At 52.8% G+C, this 24,251-nt stretch overlaps 9 protein-coding genes across 9 annotated transcripts; 6 read left to right on the forward strand and 3 right to left on the reverse strand.

The window, feature by feature from the left end:
* Window positions 1–1,853: 1,853 nt before the first annotated feature.
* On the forward strand, window positions 1,854–3,568 carry Cyp4f5 (Cytochrome P450 4F5; the record flags this gene model as incomplete). The annotated part of the gene is made up of 2 exons (XM_036633402.1): window positions 1,854–1,986; window positions 2,043–3,568. 2 exons carry the CDS (start codon window positions 1,854–1,856, stop codon window positions 3,566–3,568), a joined length of 1,659 nt encoding a protein of 552 aa, XP_036501160.1.
* A 1,100-nt stretch (window positions 3,569–4,668) lies between these two features.
* On the forward strand, window positions 4,669–5,658 carry CGCS363_v001554 (uncharacterized protein; the record flags this gene model as incomplete). The annotated part of the gene is made up of 1 exon (XM_036633403.1): window positions 4,669–5,658. The coding sequence occupies one exon, from the start codon at window positions 4,669–4,671 to the stop codon at window positions 5,656–5,658; it is 990 nt and encodes a 329-aa protein (XP_036501167.1).
* Window positions 5,659–6,868: 1,210 nt separating this feature from the next.
* On the reverse strand, window positions 6,869–7,903 carry WWOX-1 (WW domain-containing oxidoreductase; the record flags this gene model as incomplete). Its single annotated transcript, XM_036633404.1, has 1 exon — window positions 6,869–7,903. The coding sequence occupies one exon, from the start codon at window positions 7,901–7,903 to the stop codon at window positions 6,869–6,871; it is 1,035 nt and encodes a 344-aa protein (XP_036501166.1).
* Window positions 7,904–10,336: 2,433 nt separating this feature from the next.
* CGCS363_v001556 (uncharacterized protein) lies at window positions 10,337–12,249 on the forward strand (the record flags this gene model as incomplete). Its single annotated transcript, XM_036633405.1, has 2 exons — window positions 10,337–10,557; window positions 10,617–12,249. The coding sequence occupies 2 exons, from the start codon at window positions 10,337–10,339 to the stop codon at window positions 12,247–12,249; spliced, it is 1,854 nt and encodes a 617-aa protein (XP_036501165.1).
* Window positions 12,250–12,695: 446 nt separating this feature from the next.
* Window positions 12,696–14,073, forward strand: LAP1-1 (Leucine aminopeptidase 1; the record flags this gene model as incomplete). Its single annotated transcript, XM_036633406.1, has 2 exons — window positions 12,696–13,080; window positions 13,142–14,073. The coding sequence occupies 2 exons, from the start codon at window positions 12,696–12,698 to the stop codon at window positions 14,071–14,073; spliced, it is 1,317 nt and encodes a 438-aa protein (XP_036501164.1).
* Window positions 14,074–15,371: 1,298 nt separating this feature from the next.
* On the forward strand, window positions 15,372–16,283 carry tcmP (Tetracenomycin polyketide synthesis O-methyltransferase TcmP; the record flags this gene model as incomplete). The annotated part of the gene is made up of 1 exon (XM_036633407.1): window positions 15,372–16,283. One exon carries the CDS (start codon window positions 15,372–15,374, stop codon window positions 16,281–16,283), a length of 912 nt encoding a protein of 303 aa, XP_036501169.1.
* A 444-nt stretch (window positions 16,284–16,727) lies between these two features.
* Window positions 16,728–17,915, reverse strand: mpaA (Polyprenyl transferase mapA; the record flags this gene model as incomplete). The annotated part of the gene is made up of 3 exons (XM_036633408.1): window positions 16,728–17,343; window positions 17,396–17,690; window positions 17,744–17,915. 3 exons carry the CDS (start codon window positions 17,913–17,915, stop codon window positions 16,728–16,730), a joined length of 1,083 nt encoding a protein of 360 aa, XP_036501168.1.
* Window positions 17,916–19,482: 1,567 nt separating this feature from the next.
* On the reverse strand, window positions 19,483–20,364 carry CGCS363_v001560 (Core trichothecene cluster (CTC) protein 15; the record flags this gene model as incomplete). Its single annotated transcript, XM_036633409.1, has 1 exon — window positions 19,483–20,364. The coding sequence occupies one exon, from the start codon at window positions 20,362–20,364 to the stop codon at window positions 19,483–19,485; it is 882 nt and encodes a 293-aa protein (XP_036502262.1).
* Window positions 20,365–22,365: 2,001 nt separating this feature from the next.
* Window positions 22,366–23,085, forward strand: CGCS363_v001561 (uncharacterized protein; the record flags this gene model as incomplete). The annotated part of the gene is made up of 1 exon (XM_036633410.1): window positions 22,366–23,085. One exon carries the CDS (start codon window positions 22,366–22,368, stop codon window positions 23,083–23,085), a length of 720 nt encoding a protein of 239 aa, XP_036502263.1.
* Window positions 23,086–24,251: the final 1,166 nt, after the last annotated feature.

Below are 24,251 nucleotides of genomic sequence, written 5' to 3' on the forward strand. Positions count from 1 at the left end.
AGCGTAATGTCCGAGACTGGGGGGCGTGGGCGGGCAAGATGCCGAGGTTCGAGATAAGTGCTGTGGATTCTTGGTTCTCTCGTCCTTTGAAATGCCTCGCAATGGTCACGAATTTAGGTGCATTTTGCTGGTGTGGATAACCCAAGGTAAGGTACATACGCAGTAGTAAGGTAAGGATGGGAACGGTGTGGGCACCGGGCGGGATCAAGCCGCGGCGATCGGACGGGTCGGCCGTCTGACAAAGAGGCGCGACGGGATTGGATGCCGGGCGGCGGCGGTGTCGGCGGTGACGATTGCGTTCGTCTTTTTTTTTTCCCCTGGGAGCTGTTTTCTTCGGAGGGGCCGAGGCCTCTCTGCCTTGTTTCATGCCAAGTTGTCTTCAGCACTACGTTCCTCTCTCTCTGCCTTATCGGTGGCCTGCGGCGAATGGTTGCCCTTTACAGACGGTGAACAGCACTCATCGCGAAAACGAAGCCAAACGTCTCCAGAATTACGTGTGTCGAGGGCAGAAAAACAGAGTCAGCACCCTCGCATCTGCCCGGTGCTGCGGTAAACAAGTCGACTGCCGGCGGGCCAAGAGATGGCGGCTTAGGGCGAATCTTGAGTGCTGTCATCTGTTCATGCAGGGCGCAACGCAGCGTGGGATGGGCGGGAGCTTCATCAAGCTTGGGTGGGAGCGGGAGCCCACACCACATGGAAGCCGATGAAGCTTCTCATTGGTTGAAATGTCCCTAAATTACGTGGGTGGCACAAATAAACAGCACCTAGAGACCACTGACAAAACACGCAACGAGCCGAGGCGCAACGGATTTCGGGACTTGGGACGCCGCCTTGTGGCTGCAGCGTGCAGGAAAAGACGGGAGGGAAATGTCGCATGAGCAAGGGGTCAATGGCATGGCATGGCAATGCAATTTGATAAGGCGCGGCGCGGTGCGGTGCGGTGCTCTATTCGTAAGGTGGTCCCCTATTTTCGCTGTGTTGTCTCTTCGTTTCGCCTCGGCACCTTTCTTAGTGCCCTGTACACTACTTTTTTAGTGTGTGAGGTACGTACCTCAGGCAGTTAGCGCAGATCATCCACTTTAAGTCGGTCCCTGTCTCCCGCTTGGCCCTATCAAACGATGCGGATTCTTCTGATTCTTCTTCAAAGCCCCGATTTTTGCTTCCATTTTTTTTCGTCTCTTCCTTTTCGTATCGCCTCCGTTCCGCTGTCATGCCATCGAACCGCGGCTTGTCTCCGTCCACACCCCCCAAAGAAACGCCAAACAGAACCCAAGTTCCAAACTACTACTTCCAAATTGTTGTCGGGTCCACGCAGTCCACGCCGCCCACGGAGCCGATGCCGATTCAATGCTACACGCCCGCCCGCGCACTTCGGACTTGGGCGCCCATGATCTCATCAACTCCCCTATCGCGGCGCCGACCCGCCCACTCTTCTTTCCCATCGCCCACCACCCCTGGTCTGTTAGACACTTTGACGTGAACCTCGGCAGGCCACTTTTTCCTTCTCGCGTCTGAGCTGTTCGTCGGTCTGTTTCCACCGACGGGTTGCCATTGCCCAGGATCAGATTGGATAAGCTGCGGGCGGCATCGTTAATCTGCCTGGCCTGGACCTGGTGGTGGGATGGGGTGGTACGTACCCTTGAGGGATTGCGACTTTTTTTTTTTCCTCTGCTCCTATTATTACTTATATATCGTGAGCTCGTGGCATCCCCATCTCGCACCGCTTTTGGTTTGTAAATACGTCTCTTATCTACTACCTCAATACCATTTTTTTTCTTAATCTGGTCGCATCATCACTTTCCATTCCATCTTGTGCCACATTCAAACCACACCACACATCACACATACACGCAATGTCATCACAACGCTTCTACCTGTTGGGTGAAGACCCTTCAGCCACAACAGAGATCGAGATCCCCGCCTCAACGGACGAGGAGGGCCTCCAGCATCTCGCCGCCTCTCACTTTGCCGTCGTCGACCACAAGGGTAAGCACCATCTCGTTCCCACCCTCACTCCTGCACCCAGCTAACAGTCCCCAAAGGCATCGGCTTCGTCTCCGGAGATGAGGCTCTGACAACCGTCGCCGACGTCCTCGCCGCCGAGGGCCCCGTCGCCCTCTCCATCGACGGCCACGCCGTCCGCGAGGTCCCCGGCCCGGCCGGCCTGCCCTTCATCGGCAACTACTTCGAGGTCTACCCCGACCACCTCGGCAACCACCAGCGCCTCTTCGAGCGCTACGGCCCCTTCATCAAGACAAACAACATGGGCTCCGTCATCTACCACACAAACGACCCCAAGCTCGCCAACATCGTCTTCTCCGAGTCCGACTTCTTCACAAAGAACATCATCCCCGGCCACCCCCTCTACCCCATCAAGAACCAGGAGTCCGGCGTCTTCCTCGGCGACACCGACACCCCCGAGTGGAAGCTCGCCCACAAGTTCCTCCCGCCCGCCTTCGGCCCCAAGGCCGTCCGCCACTACGCCCCGACCATGCAGGCCACCGTCGAGGACGCCTTCAAGGTGTTCGACGAGCTCGACGACAAGGACGAGGCCTGGAACGTCTACCCCTACATGCTCAAGCTCGGCTCCCAGGCCGTCGGCAAGCTCGTCCTCGGCATGGATTTCAAGCATTTTACGGCCGTCGACGCCCCGCCCCACGAGATGGTCATCCGCATCGCCCAGTCACTCGAGCTCAACAAGAAGATCACCTCCATGGGCTCCTGGTACGCCAAGCTGCCCTTCGGCGACCCCCAGCGCCTGCGCGACGCCCGCGGCCGCATCATCGACATGATGAACGAGTCCATCGCCGCCGCCTCCCGCGGCGGCACCGCCAACCTCGAGCTCCAGGAGGCCGCCCTCAACGCCGACAACATGGTCGACTACGTCCTCCGCGCCGCCGACCGCGACGGCAACAAGCTGCCCCAGGACCGCATCATGGAGCCCCTCGTCGTCGCCACCGGCGCCGGCTTCACCACCACCTCCTCCCTGCTCTCCTGGCTGCTCTACGGTCTCGTCGCCTACCCCGGCATGCAGGAGCGCCTACTCCAGGAGCTCATCGACAACGACTTCACCGAGGACACGCAGATCACCGCCGAGCTGACGCAGAAGCTCACCTTCCTCGACAAGTACATCAAGGAGACGCAGCGCAAGCACAACCCGTCGTACCAGCCCGCGCGCACCTCCAAGGTCGACATGGTGCTGCCTGGGGGTTACAAGCTGCCCAAGGACAGCATCGTCATTCCGGCGATTCACCACATCCACAACAACACGCTCGTGTGGGACAACCCGGCGCGCTTCGACCCGGACCGCTGGGACACGGAGCAGGTCAAGAACCGCCCCAACGCGAGCTACATCCCCTTCGCGACGGGCCCGCGCATGTGCATCGGCTTCAACTTTGCGCTGCAGGAGGTCAAGGTCTTTTTGCCCAAGCTGGTCTACCGCTACAAGTTCAGTCTCGCGCAGGACAGCGCTGTGGAGTATGACCCCATGTTCCAGCTCATCCGCCCCAACAACCTGTACGTGCGCGCCGAGAGGAGGGTCAAGTGGCCTCCCAGGAGCGACGCTTAGAGGTGTGTGAAATTGGGATAGGACGGGTTTCGGGTTTGTGTGTATTTTTGTATGTACCATATTTGTCGGTGTATACCCTTTGGAGCATTGCATGGCGCGGGAATCTGGGGCAATTGGGGTTAGATCTTATGACATAGACATTAGAGCTGGATAGATCTAGACTAATTACAACTTCTACTTGTTCACATCCGTCTCTTTTTTGCTCGTCTTCAGTGTTTCCAAATGCGGCAATGCAATGAGGCCATCACCACGATGGACTGCCCCGCGCAGCATCCCGCCTCAGAAAACACGACACGAACAGTGCCCCGCTGTCTCCACCCAAGGCCTCGAACCCCCACATCCCAGGGGCGGTAATGCCGACACCTGGATTCTTCAACCTTATGCCAAGTGCCGATCCCTCTTTCACAAATACGACATTGGGAAATCATGCGAAATCAAACATTTTCGATGGCTCGCTCGAAAGAAGCTAGCCTGCAAAGTATGCCACCGGCATCCCCTGGTAATCGACAGGAGAATAGTAGAAGGCTGTCGGGGAGAAACGTCTCGGCGGACAGGGCATCTGGGAAGCGAAGAGTGGGGGCGAGATGAAGAGACAAAAAGGAAAGGGACAAAAACCGAGGGGACAAAAAAGCAAGAGCTCAATTCGATCTAGAACCAAGTCCATGTAAACGGTTGTGGTTTTACATGATAGCCTTATCTTACGACTTGCTGTTCGATTAAGAAGGGCTCAGGCTCAAGATGCCCTGCGAGACATCTCGCGTTTGGTCTATTTCCAACATCGGGAGGTATTAGACGTACTACTGCTACTCTGAACCGCTCTCATGTCATTGAGTAAATTGAATGGGTGTTGGATCGAGAACTGAGTGATAGTCCCAACGTGTAGAATGAATCTAGACGGTTCGATATAGTCTCATGCCTGTCTCAGAGTACGTACCGACCACTTACCTTATGTAAGGGGACGAAACTGCAGGAAATAGTTAGACGACTGCCCAACGACATGTCCTAAATCTCCATCTCACCATCGGCATAATTCAACCTCTCACCTACTCAAAGCCGGAGATCGCTCTTTGCTTTTATCCACATAAGCCGCACCGGACGATATGCCGCGTCCCAACTTCTCACAAAATGCACCGCCGCCCCAAAAGCCGGTCTACTCAGATGCCTCAAGTTCCTATTGGCCACCGGGCTGGAACTATGACCGCTACCGCCATGCTACTCACGCTGACATCGCCGAGCTTCCTGAGGGGGAGCTTTTGAAGATGCAAGCGGGATTGCGCGACGTGCTCGGCGAAGAAGGGGTAGGGAGGTTGGCTATGCATACATATGAAGAGCAGCAGCGGGAATTGGGCCCCAATGCTAAGGAGAGTGTGCCGGAGTACTTTCCACCGAATTGGCTGAAGCATTGGAGAAAACGTCACGAGGGCCAGACGTGGGGTGTGGTGGCCTTCCGAACAGCCAGCTACGATGATGCGAAACGATGGGAAGCATTCGTCAAAGAAGTGGGCAGGATTGTTGAGATTCCATTCCAGAGAGCGATCGAGGAAGGCGACGTTCCTGAGGAGTCTATGGAATCCATTGAGGAGGCCAGGTCCAAGTTTGAGATCAGATGGATCGAGAATTCTGCCCTGGCCAACGAAAGAGCCGACGACCTCCGGGAGAGATTTGATAACCTCAGGCCGTATCTATCCGCCGGAATGTCGGACAAGGTGTTTCTTGTCGCATCTGAAGAGGCAGTGGCATCTGTGCTGGACCTGGAGGAAGCTGAACGGCCGACTACGAAGTCCAAGTGGTGGCGGCCATCGGCGCCGTTCCTGGTTGTCGTCGCCGTGGATCCTGATCCGGGGCTGGAGGAAGGTCATGAGGAGAGAGAGTGGTTCAAGCCTGTATTCAAAGTCGCAGCGGAAGTAGCAGTTGAGGAGCTGTTGTGGCTTCTGGACTCTGACATCATGCCCCTGAGAAGAATCACGCGAAGCGTTAAGGGATTGGCAAGCATCACGGGCAATGAGGTCGTCGGGGACAGGGAATCAGATGATCTCTGGTGGAGTACGGCTCCTTCTCCGCAGAGAATGAGGAAGCGTCGTGGAGTATAAGCGCTACGTCTTGGAAGAAACAGCAGTTGATGAAAGGATGGGTGACAGTCTACAGAATCTTGACTGCCAATTATATCTCTCATTGTTGCACCGTTCATATATGCCAGGTGATTTATCGATAATGTCATAGAAGGAAAGTGATCTTCAGCAGAATCACGGCGAACGTATATCTATGGACCCGAACAGCCGCCGCCTCAGCAAAACTACAACGGTTAGTCTCGGCACATGGATGGGATGAATGAAGCTTGCTCCCACTAGAAATATCAGCTATCTCCAACTAGTCATCATCGTTACGGTCAGACGAGTGCGCAAGGGCAACAGCAGGTGTTACGTCCTCTTGTGGCACGCCGAGGCTGGGTACATCTGAGCCTCCATCCCAAGCTCCTGCGTAAGATATGCTGCCATCGTCCTTCCTAGTTTCTGATCATACCAACCCCTTTTAATCGATCTCTTCCTCAGCCTTCCGTCATTCTTCCCCCGTGGTCGCACAAAGACTAACTGGGAGGGACCTGCCTGCTGTTCCTCTACGAGAAACTTGACCGTATCAAGAACGGGATGCTTCCCGAGAATCGCAGCAGCTAACACACTCCCATATTCTCCAAACTCCAGATGTGCGTCAATATCAGCGCCATTTTCAACGAGGAAGCGAGCGCAGTCCAATTGTCCCATTGATACAGCAGCTGCCCAGGGGCTGCCATACGGGCCGAATTCTGGGTTCATGTTGACGTCCGCTCCATGTTCCACCAGAAGGCGAGCGCATTCGAGTTCTCCATTGCATACAGAAGCAGTCAGAGGACTCGCAAAGTCTCTATACTTCAGTTGGGCGTTGACATCTGCACCCTTCGCTCTGAGAAAGCGTGCACAGTCAAGCGGCCCCTCCCGCGCTGGTTTTCGGGATAGTTGAAACATGGGTGTGATCTTCTCCCCAGTTACATCACCGGTACTGTCTTTGATAACGATTGGCTTTTTACCGAACGTTCACTTAGACTGCTACACTACGTCCGGAGTGATCACATAGACTCCGTCGCTGAACATTATTCAGTACCTTTGGTCATAAATGTGCACCATGAAATGTCACACTCAAATTATTCTCATCATGACTTGCACAGTCAAATGATTGCAGTTCGTCGAGGAAGTGGAAGCAATTTGGGTTCACACGTAGCTACTCTCTAACCCTGCCCCAGCAGATGACCGTGGAACTCCAAATGGTTCAAGAACCCTCTTGCAATCCAACCATCAAATTCGACTCCCTCCACAACCTCCCCTCCTTTTCCTCATCGTATGCCCACGGCGCGAACCCCTGATCAAGCGAAAACGGACCCTCACCAGGCTTCACCGGTCCAACCTCCCCACAATCACTCAGATACCTGCCTCCTCGGCCTTCCCAGTCCTTGCTCACAGCGGCGTACACCGTTGTCGCAGCTCCTTGCGTGGGGCTCTTGAGCGACTTGGCGAGGATGTCGTATTGCTCTCCAAACATGGCCCTGAGCTCTGCGGGGTCCTTGCCGATCTGGTGGCGGTTCATGTTGGTGATGATACTGCCCGGGTGTAGCGAGAGGCCATGAAGGCCCTGGACGCCGTAGCGGCGCTCAATCTCGTTGGCCATGTAGACGTTTGCGATTTTGGTTTGGCTGTAGGCGATGACCGTGTCGTAGGGCCGTTTGGTGAAGTGGTAATCGTCGAATAGCACTTCGCTGCCACGGTGGAGCATCGAGGCTACCGCGACGACTCGAGAGTGGAACTGGGGCGTTGAAGAAGCCAGCAGGAGTGGTTTGAGGAGTTGGAAGAGGAGGAAGTGACCCAGGTGGTTGGTCGCAAACGTCTTCTCGAAACCATCCTCGGTTGTCTGCTTGGTTTCTGGCATCACGCCTGCGTTGAGCACGAGGATGTTTAGCTGTGTGCTGCGCGCTGTAAAGTCCGCTGCTGCCTTTCGCACTGAGGCGAGAGAGTCGAGAGAGAGCTCTACCAGGTGGAGGCTGCCTTTGCTGTCTGCGTTCGTCGCCTTGATGTCGTCGATGGCGGCTTGGCCATGGGTGAGGTCGCGAACGCCGAGGTAGATGGTGGCACCGGTTAAGTGCAACGCGCGGGCTGTCTCAAGGCCGATACCTTGGTTTGCGCCGGTGATGAAGATGGTCTTATTGACGAGTGCGTTGTGGAGGTTCTCATCGGCGATTATTTGGGCAGCTGTAGGACGGGCGTCGCCTGGGCCTTCGATATTTTCATGAGCGGCCGCGTACTTCGACATGATGAGCTACAAATATGGACCGATGCTAGAACACAGTTTTGTGTCTTTCTACTATTCCTTAACAATTGAACAGCAATCATTGTGAAGCTCACTCCACAGCGGTCTTTATACTCTCAAATCTGAGGCGTAGCACCGGTCGCCGGACCTGCCGGCAACAGCGTCGCTCTCACGTGAAGTACCTCGTCCCAGATGATGCGTTTGCAAAATACATATCCTGCAGCACTAACTTCCGGGTGTTTGTGCAAATGCCTGTTCCGGCGTGTAAAGTTTGACAACGGATACATTGACCTCATTGGGAGAGGTTCGGACGAAGACACGGGTCGCGGCCCCTGGAAGTCAGGAGAGCCCGTGACATCCGGCGGGATGATTTGAAGTCGGTATATGGCCAAGACTCCGGCGGAAATATGGAGAGAGCCGCTTTCACTAGTATCATTACTCCATGGAGTAGGCGCTGACAAGATGCAACCGAAAAAATGCTTAAAATTGTGGGAAGTAGTCATTCGCAAAATTAGTAGTTTTTCTGATGTCGCGTATCCTCGTGAATTGACCTATTTTGACCCCAAAGCCCATGCCAACTACCTGTATGCCATCATTTAAAGGAGTACTTTTGATTGATTGAAGGTGGCCATCCTTAACAACAAGAGAATTAAAAAGTTCTCTGTTGGTGACGACTACGTCACAATGAAAGGGAGCCCCTTGCATCGTAAGACATTACACCTTCAGATTGCTGATGCTTTGCATCTCAACAATATCGCGGTGGTCGGCCTCCAGCATTTGAACAAGCCTACGTCTGCAATAGCACGTCTTCAATCTGGAAATTTCACCGCCAGTTGCATCTAGCCTCAAAGGTTTACCCCGCAGCATGTTTTCAGCTTCATGTAATAAGACCTCGATAAAATGGCAGCTATGCCGGCCATCAATTTGCACAATAAATCTTCTCGCCAGACCAAATTACCAAACAACCAAACAATTCAGGAGATAAAGAACCACTACTTTTCCCGAGATGACCAAGAAAAGGTCCACCAGTCTCAGCGGCGAGACGAAGACCTCATTCACATTCCCACACTTAAACCAAGAGGTTGCCGACGCCGTTTCCGACCACATCACCTCCGTGTGGTTCAACAGAAACATAAATCAAGAATCTGATCAGAGATATTCAACCTTTGTGATGGGGAGGTTCACTTGCGACAATGGCGGCTGTTCCAAGGCAGCCTGGAGCAGCGGGAAGGTGACCATAGTCATCAGAGGGTACCCCGACAACGGATACAACGCAGTCGTGTACAATCAGCGCTGCAAAGCCTGCAAGAAACTAGGAACTCTGACCCTGGATGAAGATTCGTACGTCGAGCGGGTCGCGTATCGGCTGAAGAAATGGGCGGGGGTGCACATGGAACGTCCTGTCTACAGCAAGAAGGAAACACCTCCCCACAAAAGGGAGCTCTGTGAGGGTTGCAAGAGTGGTTATTGTGAGGCCTCATTATACTCGGCACGGATTTGATCTTTATGCAATGATTTGCTTCCTTTCTGAGGACTACGGCTTGTTTAGCTGTGTTTACCGACGGGGGGAAAAGAGCTTTCGCAGAGCATGGTCAGAGAGATTGATAGCGGTCTCAACATCATTCCAGGAATGCGTTACCCCGAGTAGGGAGATTGAGATATTTCAAGAATCAATCGTCGTTCTTCCAAGAGGGTTAGTGGGCGTCAAAGATTCCCGATATACTTGAGACATGGAGCAAACCCTTACCCATAGCTCGTAGTACAGAAATTTCAACACCCTTAGGATAATGCTCGTCTTAAACCGACCCAGATATTTCTGCCATTAAGCAGCTGCATAGTCAAAGCAAATCTAACAGGCTAACAGGCAGCTTGTCTTGTCCTGGCTGCCAGTTACCTAAAGGACAGACGCTTTCCCCGCCTCATATGCGCAGAACTTTCATTGACTCAAGGATACGAACCATCAACAGACCCAAAACGCAACCTAGCATGTGCCTGATAAAAGTGTGGCCTGACTTTCGAAGTTGCTGCGACAGATATCAGGACTTCCTGCATTGCACTATGCGGGGTGCTTTTACAGCAGGTGCAACGTGGACCAACAGAGCGTCGCTCCATGTGCAGGCCAACCATCATTGGCTGGAAACTGCAGCATGCAAGCCACACAAAGCTGCTTTGCAACCATCCCATGGGCCGTTGGTTGGATTGCAAATATTTCTGTCACGCTGTTGGTGGCAAATCCTTCCACAGAGGAAAGGACATCAGGCTTGCGTACGCCAACTGCAGCAAGGCCCAAATCGCTTGGCTTGGAGGCACCTGAAGCGCCTGCAACATGTTCCAATCGGACCGCGGGCGACTCGGAGCAGAATTTTGACTATTTAAGCAGTACCATAAGGCGGCTTTGGGTGGAATGCTTTCTCAAAGTCATAGGCATCGACAGCTATGGCCAAAAAGAAGAAGAAATCGGAGGCGAAGATCACAGACACTACCACTGTCGACGCAATGCCTCCAGCAGATTATCCAATTATTCCAGAAGACGAGCCCCTACCCTTGCCCGATGAGCCTGAGCCTCCAGCAGATTATCCAATGATTCCAGAAGACGAGCCCCTACCCCCGCCCGATGAGCCTGAGGCTCCAGCTCCAGAAGATGCGCCGGTGCTTTCGTGAGTGGTATCCCCTCCGCACGAGGTGCAACAGAGAGCTGACATGCACTTGGGTTCAGACCATACACGAGCCCAACCTGTAGGGTATACTTCAGGAACAAAATACCGTTCTTTGTTCCACGCGACCTGCTGTGTAATGCAAGCGAGTTGCTTGGGGCGCTAGTCACTTTGCCCAGCGATGAACCCCAGGATGAACTCAACGACATACATATCGAGGAAGTTCCAGATGATGCCGGTCATGTACTGGTTCATTATCTCTACACTGGGACTTGGCAGACCCTTTCACAGAGCCATTCACAGCAAGAACCCCCCACATTCTATGACTCCAACATCAGCGTCATCAAGTCCGACTTTGAAACGAGTGTGCATGTCTACTGCGCTGCTAAGGCTTATGGTCTTCCGGCCTTGGTGGGAATGGCCAAGAAAGAAGTGCTGCGGCTCGCTGATTATTTGACGCCGCTGGACGTTGTCGTATCGGCCTCCGAGGCTTGCCAGCTTCTGAGTGAACATGACATCTGGTTCAGAAGCTTTCTACAGCGCCGCCTGAGACTCATGTTCAACACCTCGAAGTATCTGGACGATTCGGTGTTTTTGGGATGTATTCAACATGGCACGGTCTATTCGAACTTTCTGGTGAAGAGCATGTTTTTGCTGTGCTGTCAGAACTCGCGAAACCGCCGTGTACTATCGGTTGCTGATGAGGAACAATCCGTTTTCGAAACCGACGAAGCCCATTTGGATGGATCGGAAACGGCAGCCGACGTGCCTGCGGAGGATCACTTGTCCTTTGGGTCACAAGCTGAGCCACTAGCCGAGGAGACGAAGGTGCCCGAGACACCACCGTCAGATGATTGGGCTGTGGCTGAACAGACCACGACCGAAGAGTTTGCTGAGCCGGCGGACTATATCCCCGACCCGGCGGACTGTATCCCCGAGGCTCCGCCAGAGGACTGCCTACAAGACGAATTGAACCTGGTCCAGCCTACAACAAAGTCTAAGAAGGACAAGAACAAGTCGAAAAAGAACAAAGCCTTGAAGAGAAACGAAGGTGTCTTCATAAATAATGGAGTAGAGCTTGTGTCGGAGTGGGGGACCAGATTGGCGAAGGAAAATGAAAGAGACGAGTTGGCCTCTTCAATCCTGCAGGCGGGCCCGGTGGAAGAACCGGGAGACCAGCCAGTATTGGAGGACGAGGCAGAATCTGAGCAAGACTCCTGGGGGCTTTTGACCAAGAAACAGAAGAAGAAAAAGCGTGAGAAGACGATAGTATCTGAGCAGGAGAAGGAGCCAGAGCCAGAAGCTGTACCAGAGGTCGAGGCAGATTCTGGGGCCCTTTGGGGTGAGCTGCCCAAGCCCAAAAAGAAGAAGAAGGAGAAGAAAGTTGAGGGGGGAAATACGAAGAAAAACAAGAACCAGAAAATGGTTCCGGACGCCCCAAACCCAGAGTCCGGCACAGAACCGGGCGCGGAAACCTCAACGATGACGGTGGTAAACCCCTGGGGGTTTCTGCCGAAGAAGAAGACGTTGACGAGGGAGCAAATGATCATGCCCGAGTTAGGATGTCCTGAAAGGGTCACTCATATCCTTGGTGGCGGATGGACCGAATGCTCTACCTGTCGCGAACAAGTTGGCAACATATCGGGAGAGTATCAGGCCAACCAAGCCAACGAAGGTGAACGGCTGTTATCTTGAGTAAGTAAGATGAGTTTTCGTGGTTATTATCAGCGGAACACAGTCATTTAGAAACAAATCATTCGTTTAAAGAATCATCAGAAATTTGTGAATCATTTGAAAACGAACTTCTCTTGCCATCCACTTGTGGCGCACTCGGACTGCAGAGCTGAAGACATAACGCGTCAACTAAGTGTCGTTGCTGGAGCAACGCACATTGGGTGCTCTGACACGAAAAAAGGGACCTTTGCTACCCCTGCAATCGATCCTTATCAGCACTCGATTGCATCATCGCCGCTGTGCCGTTCGTTTCTCAGCGACCTTCCGACCTTGGTCACTCGTACCAATACCCGTAACGGTGGATGCGCTTATCGCTGATTGAGGCATCAAGCGCCATCTCTCTTCATAACCCCTTGCCAAGCCCCATCTCTCCTCCACACATCCACAACCGCAACCCAACAGCCACCATGCGCTACTCTCTGTCTACCAAGCTACTGCTCCTTCTGGGCTCTTCGCAGCTCGCGCTGAGCGCCTCCAATGACCAGTTCGTTATCGCGCCTGCCAGCAAAGATGCCGCGACCCCGTTCCGAATCCACGATGCCGATGAGTCAGTCCTCGCCGCGTTGAAGGCGCATCCCGATCCCGTCGATGCCCTGCTGTCCCTCCAACCTGAGAAGGCGGACAAGCTCGCCGAGCGGAGATTGCTTCACGTCTTTGGCGAGAAGGAGCCTCAATGGATGACGGAGGGAGACAAGCTTCGTCTGCGTCGGAAGGGCAAGAAGTTCCGCGACATCACGAACCATCAGGACCTCTATGCGGAGGACTCCGTCGGCGCGTGGTCCGGCAAGGCCAGTAAGTGCTAGATCAGCCTATATCGACCGGGAAGACATTGAGCTAACGAGCCTTTGTTCAGATCTTCCCAAGATTACCCACCAGCGATTGATCAAGCCTCTGTTCCCCAAGGTTAACCAGACCGAGATGCACGACGTTCTTGCCCACATGACGAGCTACTACAACAGATACTTCGACGGTCCGACCGGTGAGGAAAGCTCCCAGTGGCTGCACGACCATATCGCCGAGATTATCGCGCAATCTCCATACCATACCCATATCTCCCTCGAGTACTTCACCCACAACTTCGTGCAGTCCTCCATCATCGCGCGCTTCGAGCCCAAGGTCCGCGACTTCTCCAAGCCCCTGACCATTATCGGCGCCCACCAAGATTCCGCCAACTACCTCTTCCCTCTTCTCCCTGCTCCCGGTGCCGACGATGATTGCTCCGGCACGGTCAGCATCCTCGAGGCCTTCCGCGTGCTTGCTCTGAGCGGCTACATTCCCCAGGAGGGACCTGTGGAGTTCCACTGGTATGCCGCTGAGGAAGGTGGTCTTCTCGGTAGTCAGGATATCGCCGCTTACAAGAAGAAGGAGGGCGCGAACATTGGTGCTATGATGGAGTTTGACATGACCGCCTTCATCGCGCGGAACGCCACCGAGTCGATTGGATTCATCAAGACTGATGCGGACGCGCCTCTGACGAAGTGGGCTGTGGAATTGAGCACCGAGTACATCAACATTACCACCAGTGTGTACGAGTTGATGCCCGGTGCTGGATCAGACTACATGTCCTACACCAAGCTGGGCTTCCCTGCCACGTTTGCCTCCGAGGGCAACCCCGTTGCTGGTGGCTTCCCTGGCGAGTTCGATCCCTATGTCCACACCAGCAAGGACCGGATGGACATTGATGACGAGTTCGGCGTATTTTCTATTGACCACATGGCGAGGTTCTCCGAGCTGGCTATTGCTTTTGCTATTGAGCAGGCTGGTTGGGATAATAAGTGGAGGTAAGGTGCATTGTAGTATGTCCAAAGATTGAGCACGATCGACTGCAGGGTTGTCATGGTATTATCAAGCACTTCCAGTGCTGGTTGAGCGGGATCACTGGTGTAAATGATTCTAGTTCCCTTTGAATACGTGAAAGTCAATACTACTAGGTACATGGACTCAGTGCTGCATCGTAAACGTACGGACCACCTGGTTTAAACTAATGAACTGACAAGTTCGCCCTGACCATCTTGAGCCATGTCCACGCTGCTGTCCTACTGGCGAACTATTTTCCACGAGGACTACAGCCAGCGCTGAATGCCTCCAGATCAGCGTCTCTGACCTGCATGGGCGTTTGGCAGTCTGGGCATCATCTGAAACCCGAAGAACGTGATTCTTAGTGGACCATCCATCTCAAGTCAGCGTAGATGCGTACCTCGTTGCACCTTCACCGAGCAGTTGCTTTCGAATGCATTTGGCATTTTCAAACGCAAAGAGGGACTTAGACGTTTCTGTGTTGTGCATCTCAACATGAAGCCTGCGCTGATACGTATTGGGTCTGCTCGTGTAACACGGAGCCATGAAAACAAAACGGAAGTCTCTGATGTTCCAGCTTGCTTCACGAGCTAGCGCATGAGAGCTGCTTACAGCTCGCAGTGGTTCTGAGATACGAATACGCTCGTAAAAGTGCTCTCGGCCGATGGCAGGCCCCCGATCATCCACCCTGACAGCTCGTTACCATGACTCAATTAGGCTGTAGGCAGCGACGATAAGCTAAGGATGTAGCTGACCTTACCTCAGCATACCGCGCCTGTGCCGCCCTCATGTGATATCATGAGGTCATGTATCGAAGCTTCAGAAGTCAATTCATGCACGGGGCAGAAGCTTCCATGCCGCCGCTGCAGCGCATCCCGACTGCCGGAGTCCGTAGGGAACCCAGTTCTGCTCGTACCCGAACCCCGCTGAGACTGGCGAGAACGAGCGGTCGTGTTTGTCGCATTGTTCTCCATCCGATTTGGCCATGCGTCTCATGGTTGCGAGCTGTGGTGGCTTCCACCGGGGAAGCAGGGATGAGATGACTTTCATCGGCGCCGGAGTTTCGAAGGAAAGTGAACGTTTTCGAAGACACGAGCCACGGCCTGCCACGCACACGTCGTCCGTACGCCGGCCGGGTTGTGGTCATATGCCGAGGCACATGCCGTTTCTAATGTCAAGCCGTCTCCTCACGGGCTTTATGAAGCAGTCAGTGTCAACAGCCAAAAGGCAGTGAATTCCATCGCATTTCCAGCTCTGAGCCGCAATCACACTCCCAAGCTATCACGATGTCCACGGCTGTTACAACAACTGCTCTGAGCAAAGGCAAGGTGAAGTTGTCAGGTGCGCAGGAAACTCTCCTGCTCACCCTCTTCGCCCGCGCCAAGGATGCCGAGTCTGCATCGCCGATTCTGAATGACCAGTACGCCCTAGAGATCGTCAACCAGATCAAGGAACAGGGCTATGATTTCAATCGAACATCCATGGGATTCACGAGAATTCCAACGTTCTCCGCACCGGTAGCTATGCGCGGTCGCATGCTAGACATTTGCACTGAGAGGTTTCTTCGAAGAAATCCGGGTCCTGCAACGGTGATCCACTTGGCATGCGGGATGGACTCGAGATGCCATCGCGTGCAGTGGCAGGGAGAGGGAAGGGTGTGGATCGACGCGGATAAGGAGGATGTCATCGAACTACGGCGCCAAGTTTTGAATGACCCGGAACCAGTCAAAGGGGCTGAGTACCGCTTGATCCACCCCAACATTCACAGCGACACTTGGCAACGCGAGGCCAAGATTCCTGTCGACCGGCCAGTTCTGATCCTTTTCGAAGGTCTTACTCCGTACCTCACGAACGACGAGATGATTGGGCTGGTCCGGCGCATTGTGAACTACTTCCGTTCTCATGGCGCCCATGGCGAGCTTCGTTTCGATGCCGTCGGCTCGATTACGTATTACGCGATGAATTATATCTTCAAGACCCCGTTCAAGACTATGGGAACGCGGTTCTACTACTACCTCGACGATCCCAGATCTCTGACGCAGAAGATTCCGGGACTGAGGTACAAAGACTCCATATTCCTGATGCCAGACTTATTCAGGTACGGCATCTTGGGGCTCGTCCTCGGATTCTTCACATGGATCATAGACCTCTTTGGGATTTCTGGCCGTCTCGGTGGTGGATATGGGTATGAATTCTAGAGCGTGGCTAGGCCTTTTTGATTGACCTTGTCGTCGGCTCAGTGATTTGTCGTATGAAAGTTCAGGGACTTGGTAGATCTAGTTGAAGTGCGACGCGATGGATTGTTCATGTGTAGAACTTAATGTACTTGCATAATGCTGTAAAACCACCTCATTGTACTGAACGTGATGTCGTTGTAGGGCAGATATTGACGGAAATAAAACATCACCGAAAGAACGGGATTCAAGCATTACTTATAACTCCGTAACGCTCTCGTGTATTTCTACTCTCATTCACCTAATCATAAATCATTGCCGGGTACTGTACTGTGCCTGCCTTTTGTTCCTGACGTGCCATGCAGGCACTCGAGTCGGGTTTGCTATCCTCGACTGTGGCAGACTGATATCATCGAAAACATTTATCGCTAGACTCGGCAGTCTCTGGTATCATTTCGCAGCAAACAATCAAGCAGACGCATTGTTATATACAAAACCATCGAGGTTGAAAGCAGAGCGCGTGGTATCAACGTCTTTCAGGAGCACCTCGACAGCGCATGCCACGATCGTCCAGACTCCGAGGACGAAGTTGCTCTTGTGTACTCCGCCTCCGGTCGCAGGCCATCTAGGATCGAACTGGGACAGCTGCTTGAAGAAGGTCACGGTCCAGACTCCCATCCAGCTGGTCCAGAGCCACCATGATCGGAACTGAATCAAATACAAGGGCAGGCAGATCAGAATCGGGCCGACGAGGGCGACAAGGAACCGATGGAAGTTCCGTCCGCCAACCGTATAGAACGAGTTGATTCGCATCTTTTGATCATCGACGATGTCCTGGTAGCTGTACGCAGTGTTCAGGTAGATGATCCAGAAGAACACCATTGTGCAAAGTGGGAAGCACTGGCTGACGGTGAAGTCGAAAGGTTGCTGCCGACCGTAAATGGCTGAGCGTCCCATCACGGCGGGCCAGGCGATGGTGAAGCCAAGTATGTATTGCGGGTAGATGCGAAGGCGGCGGGCATTCGGTCGCTTTCCGTAAGGATAAAGAATAGAGGCGATGATGACGGGTATCATGTGCTTCCACCTATACTGAAGTTAGCAACAGACATCCGGCGACATGCAGGTACAAGCCATACACATCCTTCCCATCAAGCATCTTGTGAACCAAAGACAAAGCCATCAGCAGCTGCAGCGCCATCCACAGCATGGCATCGGTCACGGTGACCTTCTCGGCCGCTAGCGGGCGATCCTTCGTCCGAGCGACCTTTGCGTCGATTTCACGGTCGACATAGTCGTTCCAAACCATTGCCGCACCGCAAAACAGGTAGGCCGAAAGGAAACATAACGCAGTCTGTCGGAAGACGAAAGCGGGTTGAATGTTCGAATGGGGGTTGGATAGCTCGGTTGCTCCAGCTAGCAAAGCGGACCACACTGTCTCTGCTCAGTCGTGCTGGTTTGAAAACGTCGGCTTTACGGAAACATACCTCCTGCGAACGTGGTGAAGAGGGGCGTGTACTTGTTGTACCGAGAGAGAACCACGAGGTTCCAGAACAAAGTGACTTGCGTAGGCCGTGGCGGGCCGTAGTTGATCTCCTGGAGCTTCTTTGCATCCAGAGCAATCTTACAAAGCTTGACGGCGTCTGATATGGTATCCATGATCATGTAATAATGATAAGTGGACGACAATGATAGAACGCGTAGATTTCACAGTCGAATCATCGAAGCGGGCAAAGAATAAAAAGACTTCTGGATCCCTTCTCTGCCTTTAATTTCAAGAATGCCACCCCCTCTCTGCAGCCCAACCCGAGGCGTGCTCGCCTTGATATTCGCGGCGAGAGCGGCATGCTCCGCGCGTTCATCTGGGCCGTTTCAGATGTGACGTCGGCTGGCCCGTTGAGTTTGTGCTTGCATGGACTCTGCCTTACGACACATGCTGACGTGCGCTGGTTGCTACTTTGCCGTGTCTGGGATTTGCCTACAAGCATCTTAGCACCGTCCGTGGGTTCACGACAACCTCCCACAGCTGAATGGTGCCCGGGGTCGATGGTGGCCCAACAACCACAACAGACATTTATGCCCTAAATTCAAAAAGCCAGATGTGCTTTTAGGACGTTCCAGCTCTTCTCCCTTTTTCATGTAGAAATTTTGAAAAGCTGCACGAGGCTTTCGAGTTGGGCTTTGGTGGCCTTCGCAGGACTCCCACTTACCGAGCGCTTCGCGATCTGAACCCCAGGGATCCGTCCATCATCACGACCGTTGGCGTTTCGGTTACCATTTGTGGAGATTCTAGAAATCTCTAAGGGGGATCCAAGCCGAAGGGATCTATGCTCTATCGCAGATCGGGAACTAGCGGTGCACATCAGTCTTTAATTCCTCGGCTCCACGCCCACGTCACTCGCAAACCAGCAGCATCCCAGTTGAAGTTTAAACTTGGCACTCTAGCTGGCCCAACTCCGCCTCACCTCTACGTGGCGGCCCGTGAAGTGGTCTCAAGTGCCGCGGACCCCGCCTCTGGTCAATTCGAGGCTGCAGAATGTGGTTGTTTGACTCAAACGGCTCAATTTCGTTAGGGCGTTCCTGATGAAGGTCTACTTATTGGCGGAGACTGAACGTGTGAACCAGTGGATCGTGCAAATAGTCCCGCTGCAGAAACCAACAGTTCGGGAGAAAATCTCCTGACTTCGCCTTGGGTTTCATTGGTGCGGGAGTCTGGTGAGGACGGCGCTGCACCCACCTAGTGGGTGTGTTGAACTATGGCCACCCGCTTTCCAAGAATACTTCGGTACGAAGAACAGTTTTCAACTCTGACCCGAGGCCAATGTTAAATTGCAAAAAGATATTTGGATTGTCAAATTCATTTCAAACTAGGGTTTAAACGTACACGACAATCAGTACCTCTGTACGTCTGCTTAGGGGAGACTGGTTCAGGCTCGCCACATCATTGTACCATTAAAGAGCTATCCCAGAAATACAATTGCGGTGGGCATCTATTAAATGTGGTCAGCGCCGGCCAGGCATGTGTATGCTTAGGTTGTTTGGATTTTACCCCATTAATGACACTCAGCGTTTTCCTAGACTCCCATCTTCATGTGTAATACACCCATGAATAAGGCATCTAGCCGGGAAGGCCCTTCTTATGAATTGAGCGGTGGAGAGTAGAGGACAATCAAACATTTCTTGCATCTTGGTCACATTGATCATATTGCTAAACAGTAGATACGTCTCATTTTGCTTTGGCTTTGCACTGGAGTTTGATTGCTTGGTCGTTTTCAAAGCGATTCCACATCTCTTGTTGCTTCTTTGCCTTGACAACCAGCGTTCTCTGCTGCGGAAGAGGCAAATGAGCAAGAGCCAATCGATCTCCTTGCCTCATTGTTGCCAGTTGCTTGTCGAATAGGTCATTGCTCTTCTCAGACACAACCAGATCTTTGGTTTTCCCATTGTTGACCACCATAGCTGTGGAATCACTGAGGCTATCGGGGCGCTTCCCTTCTTCCAAGAGAGAGAAATTGTCGATTTCTTCTCCCGACTTCAAATCTCGGTGATCACGAACTTTCTTCGCCTTTCGATGGGATACCGTCTTCCCCGAAGGCAAGCGCCTTGTTTCGTCTTCCGCGTCAACAAAGCAAGCGGGTCCCGAATCGCCGAAGCGGGCACCATCTGAACCGGCGTTAGATTGAAAGTCATAAAAGTCTTTGAACTCAGAGTTCTCCTTTTCGACGTCAATTTTGCAGTGTCCCTTCCCAGTCATATGTTGTTGCGCGGCCTGTGGAGTATTCCGGATAGATCCACAATAGAGACATTCGGTGTACTCGTAGATTACGAGATGGAGGTACTTGACTAATGTTTCAAGGTCGACTATCAAACTCTCAGGATAGGGAATGATCATGCCGTGTCGCTTTCGCATATGATCAAGGTTTTCGTCCAGGTCTTCACCGTGACAATTGCAGAAAAGACATTGAGTAGGATCGAAAGCATCAACTGAGACGTCGCTCTCATCTGATAATTCCGAGTCTTGCGCATCCGGGTCTCCTATGTTGAGATTTGAGAGCTCCTGGTTTAGTGATGGTGACTCGACGCCGACCTCCTCGCCTTCCGAGGCCATGGTGGAGCGAGGGATTCCGACGCAGTCGTTCTCGACAAGTAAGAACTGAGGTCCTGACTGCGACATAAATATGGATGGCGCAAGGATGGATGTGCTCACGCAATTGATCGTGATGGGATATTGCGCGCAATTTGGGTGACCAAGAGGGGAATTTGGGGGGCAAGTAGACGTTGGTGCGAGGGCAAACCTAGGAGCATGCACGACTTTAAAGGGCAGCACCATGGCAGGCGGCAATAGAAATACCGCCATTTGAGAAGTCCAGACTCCGCTCTGGTCCAAGTCACTCCTTACCTTCCTATTCGCGTAAGCTGCCGTGGCATCCGCGACATGCAGGCGCGAGAGCATGCGGGCCAATTGACAGGGATACGATCCAAACCAACAAGATCACATAAGTTCTGTTGATTTCCAAGCTAACCCATTCTGCTATGTGCATCTTTCTCGGAATGTTGTATGGACTCTTAGAACGGTGTGACTACTTAAAAGGTTTGTGTCACTGCTTCAAAGCCGTAAAACTCCGAATTAGAAGAGTCTCGACCACAACATCACTTCGCTGTTCACTGACAGATATCTTGTTATGAACTGTAGTTGTCATTGCGCTGGACTATCTGTTTGCTTTCTACTCTAGTTCAAGTTTGTATGGATAACTTCCACCGCTGCGACGCGAATGCCCTTCTTTCCAACCAGCCCTCCAAGAGCATCCAAATCTCTTGCCTATTGCCGTTCCCTGAGATGCTGACCCTGCTCAAGCTTCGGTCACTCCGGTTCTAGTGTTTCCATTAGTTCTCGGCTTAAGTATCTGGAAGAAAGATCAATGCCTACCTTTAAGACTCAAGCCCACTTAGCAGGATACACCTGGACGGTGGCATCGGTCTCCTCGCGAGCCCACTTCGCAGGGTAAACTTGAGGAGTGGCATCGGTCTCCTCGCGAGCCCACTTCGCAGGGTAAACCTGAGGAGTGGCATCGGTCTCTTCGCGAGCCCACTTAGCGGGATAGACCTGAGGAGTAGCATCGGTCTCCTCACGAGCCCACTTCGCAGGGTAAACCTGAGGAGTGGCATCGGTCTCCTCGCGAGCCCACTTAGCGGGATAGACCTGGGGAGTGGCATCAGAGCCTTCGGCAGCAACCTTGTTGGATTCGATGAAAGGCAGCGCTGTGACAACAGCCACCAGAGAGAGGACCGAGATGATTTGAGTCTTCATTTTGTCTGTTGCGATGAGAAAAGAGCTGAGATGCAGGTCTGAGATTTGAAACAAAGTTGGCTGGATGTTCGAGTGCTTGGGTAGTGTGGATGAACTGATTGCTTTGATGACCAAAAGTCCTGACGAGAGGAAGGCATTGAGGTTTATATACCTATTCGGATGTCGCCAAGTGAATAGAACATAACGTTCACATACATGATTTGGTGTTGTTGATCCCGGCGCTCACAAGGCCGATTGCATCTCAGGATTTCGGCCAAATGCGTAGCCGCGGCTCCCGCCGGCGAGTTTGAGCAACTCGTCATGTCTGCGCCGCATCACGACTTTCTCTTACAATGTTCTCATTGGACCGAGACTCCGTGATAGCATCGGGCCTGTTTGTAAAGTAGAAGCGGCTCCAAGACCGACAGCGATGGGTGCTTGAAACTCCGAAGACATCTGGGCAGGGTCCCTGCAGAACTGACTGCACGCTGGCGGCCGACCAGGGTGGCTCACAAGAAGTTCCAACGATGTTCCAGCCATTTCGCATCCTTGTTGATGAGAAAATGCATCCTATTTCTTGGCAGCGTTAGTGGTATCTCACCATGTCAGCTTTTGAATATCCGACGTGCTACGGAAGTTCTTTTGGATGTCGCCACATTGATGAGGCACAGCAGAGAAAGGAACCCCGACGCAAATGACTCGAATTGAATGTAAGTTACATGCTGCGTCGTTTCCAAAGGAAATTTTCGTCTGAAGCCCTTCTTCGTTGTCCTCCGCAAGTTCAAGCACATGTTTCCAACTGTCAAAGAAACCTTCCTGACAATGCATTTTTCAGTCTTTGAAAGCAAGAAGGCCAACTACTCTTCTTTACCAAGCACAGCAGAAGAGATATCATCTAGCTGCAATGGAGATGATTCGGAGGTGCCAGAGCCGCCAGCAAAGCATTATACAACAGCGCTTGCCTCTTCTCGCACTCTCATCTGCCATGCCCTCTTGACCATTCTGGGTCTTTCTGGCGTGGCATATTTTATCGGCTCGCAAAATTCAGGCCCTCGACCACCACAGCCCGTTAGTTGTCAATGCGGCTCATCTGTTTCCGAAGCCCTCGATCTTGGGTGCAAGTATGACACTCTCTCAGTTTCCTGGCTTCCGGACCATTGCCGGGAAGACGAGCTGGTGGCCGAGTTTGATCGCGCCGGTCCGAATGGCAGTTGGCCCTACTACGCGGACAAAAATGCAACCATTCCCATCAACATTGAGAGCATTTCTCGTCTCGCCGACCTGCCGCATGAACAGGCAATTTTCTACACATCAACAGGGTGGCATATTGCTCACTGCGCCTTTTACTGGCGCAAGGAGTTCAGGATGAGGGCTAAGGGTCTTGGGACGGAAAGCCGGTACGACAAGGAAAGCCATATTGAGCACTGCTACGAGATTTTCATGTCAGAAGATGCGCTTCACGAAGTTAACGTAGCTTCTCCAGTCTGGATAGGTGGAGACGGACAGGGCAAGTCACACAGCTCCCATCATCACGGGGCTTGAATGTAGTAAAAGTTTAGCTAGAGGTAATATTTGCGGCGCAAAACTCAGGGTGATAACCCGATAGTCTATGAGTGGCCCTACCCCTTCTTCCGCCGTCGGCAATCCTTGGTGCGGGCTTGTAGACACAGAATAAAACATGACGATAAAGTTACCGGGACCCTTTCCATCGGCCCGGACCCGCCCTTGCGCCCCGGCCCATCGACTCTTGTTGGACCCCTGCCAAGCGCCAACACATCCCGGCGAGTTGCTGCGGCATGCCTCGGCGCATCTTACCCTACTTGGATTCAGCTTGAAAGCCTTTTCCCGAAGCGGAAGCGGAATCAGATAGCGTTTGATCGAAAGAATGTTATGTTGGTGTAAGGCACAGATACCAATAGCCCAGGTAGAGATACCATGATCCAGCCGAGAGACTTGCTGACGCAGCCGACCAACGGCTCCTCTGCGGTTTTGCAGACCAAAGAGGCAGTTCAGTTGGGCTGGCAGGCCTGAAAAAAGGGGACTTTGGTGTTGATTCTGATTTGGTACCTGTGCCGCACGACTGCGTTCTCGCACGAGTCACTCTATCTCCTTCCTAAAGGAGATTCTGCCGCGCAATGAGCAATAAGCAATTAGGCGGGCCTGTAAGATTGCCGGGTTTCCGATGCCAAGAAGAACCAACAGAAGTCTGGACCCTGAAAAGTCCATTCGCAACACAAACATAACAGGCACAGCAATTTACTGCCAGGGCTCAAAGGCGGTTATTGACGAGTACGACTCAGTTTTGAGGGGCTAGACCTCCTCGTGCAAGCCGCAAGCTATGGGACTTCAGCAATTCCATGCCACAGAAGTTCCAAACTCGTCGCCACGGAGCTTATTTCTGCGCCCGTTCTTTCACCTCCCCTGAATGAAGCTGAGCCGTGGACAACCGTTGGAGCTCGGAAACCAACCAAGCCTCCGGTCCACATACCGAGATCGTTCGAGGCCGGTCAGAAAATGATTTCAACAAGGATAGATCTGCACTGCAACCACCAGAAGAACGCAAAAGGAACTTTCGTGAACTCCTTCCTGGCGGCTGTCTTTGAATTGCGCCATGTCGAGGGGGAAATCCTCCAATTGAGGCACAGTCAGATGTCTGTTCAGATGACTGGGATTTGAGTCTATCCCAGGTGCCCTCGATGTGTGGGATA

The sequence above is a fragment of the Colletotrichum siamense genome (assembly GCF_013390195.1).
Source record: "Colletotrichum siamense strain Cg363 chromosome Unknown KSG_Cg363_contig01, whole genome shotgun sequence".
In the NCBI taxonomy this organism is placed as follows: Eukaryota; Fungi; Ascomycota; class Sordariomycetes; order Glomerellales; family Glomerellaceae; genus Colletotrichum; species Colletotrichum siamense.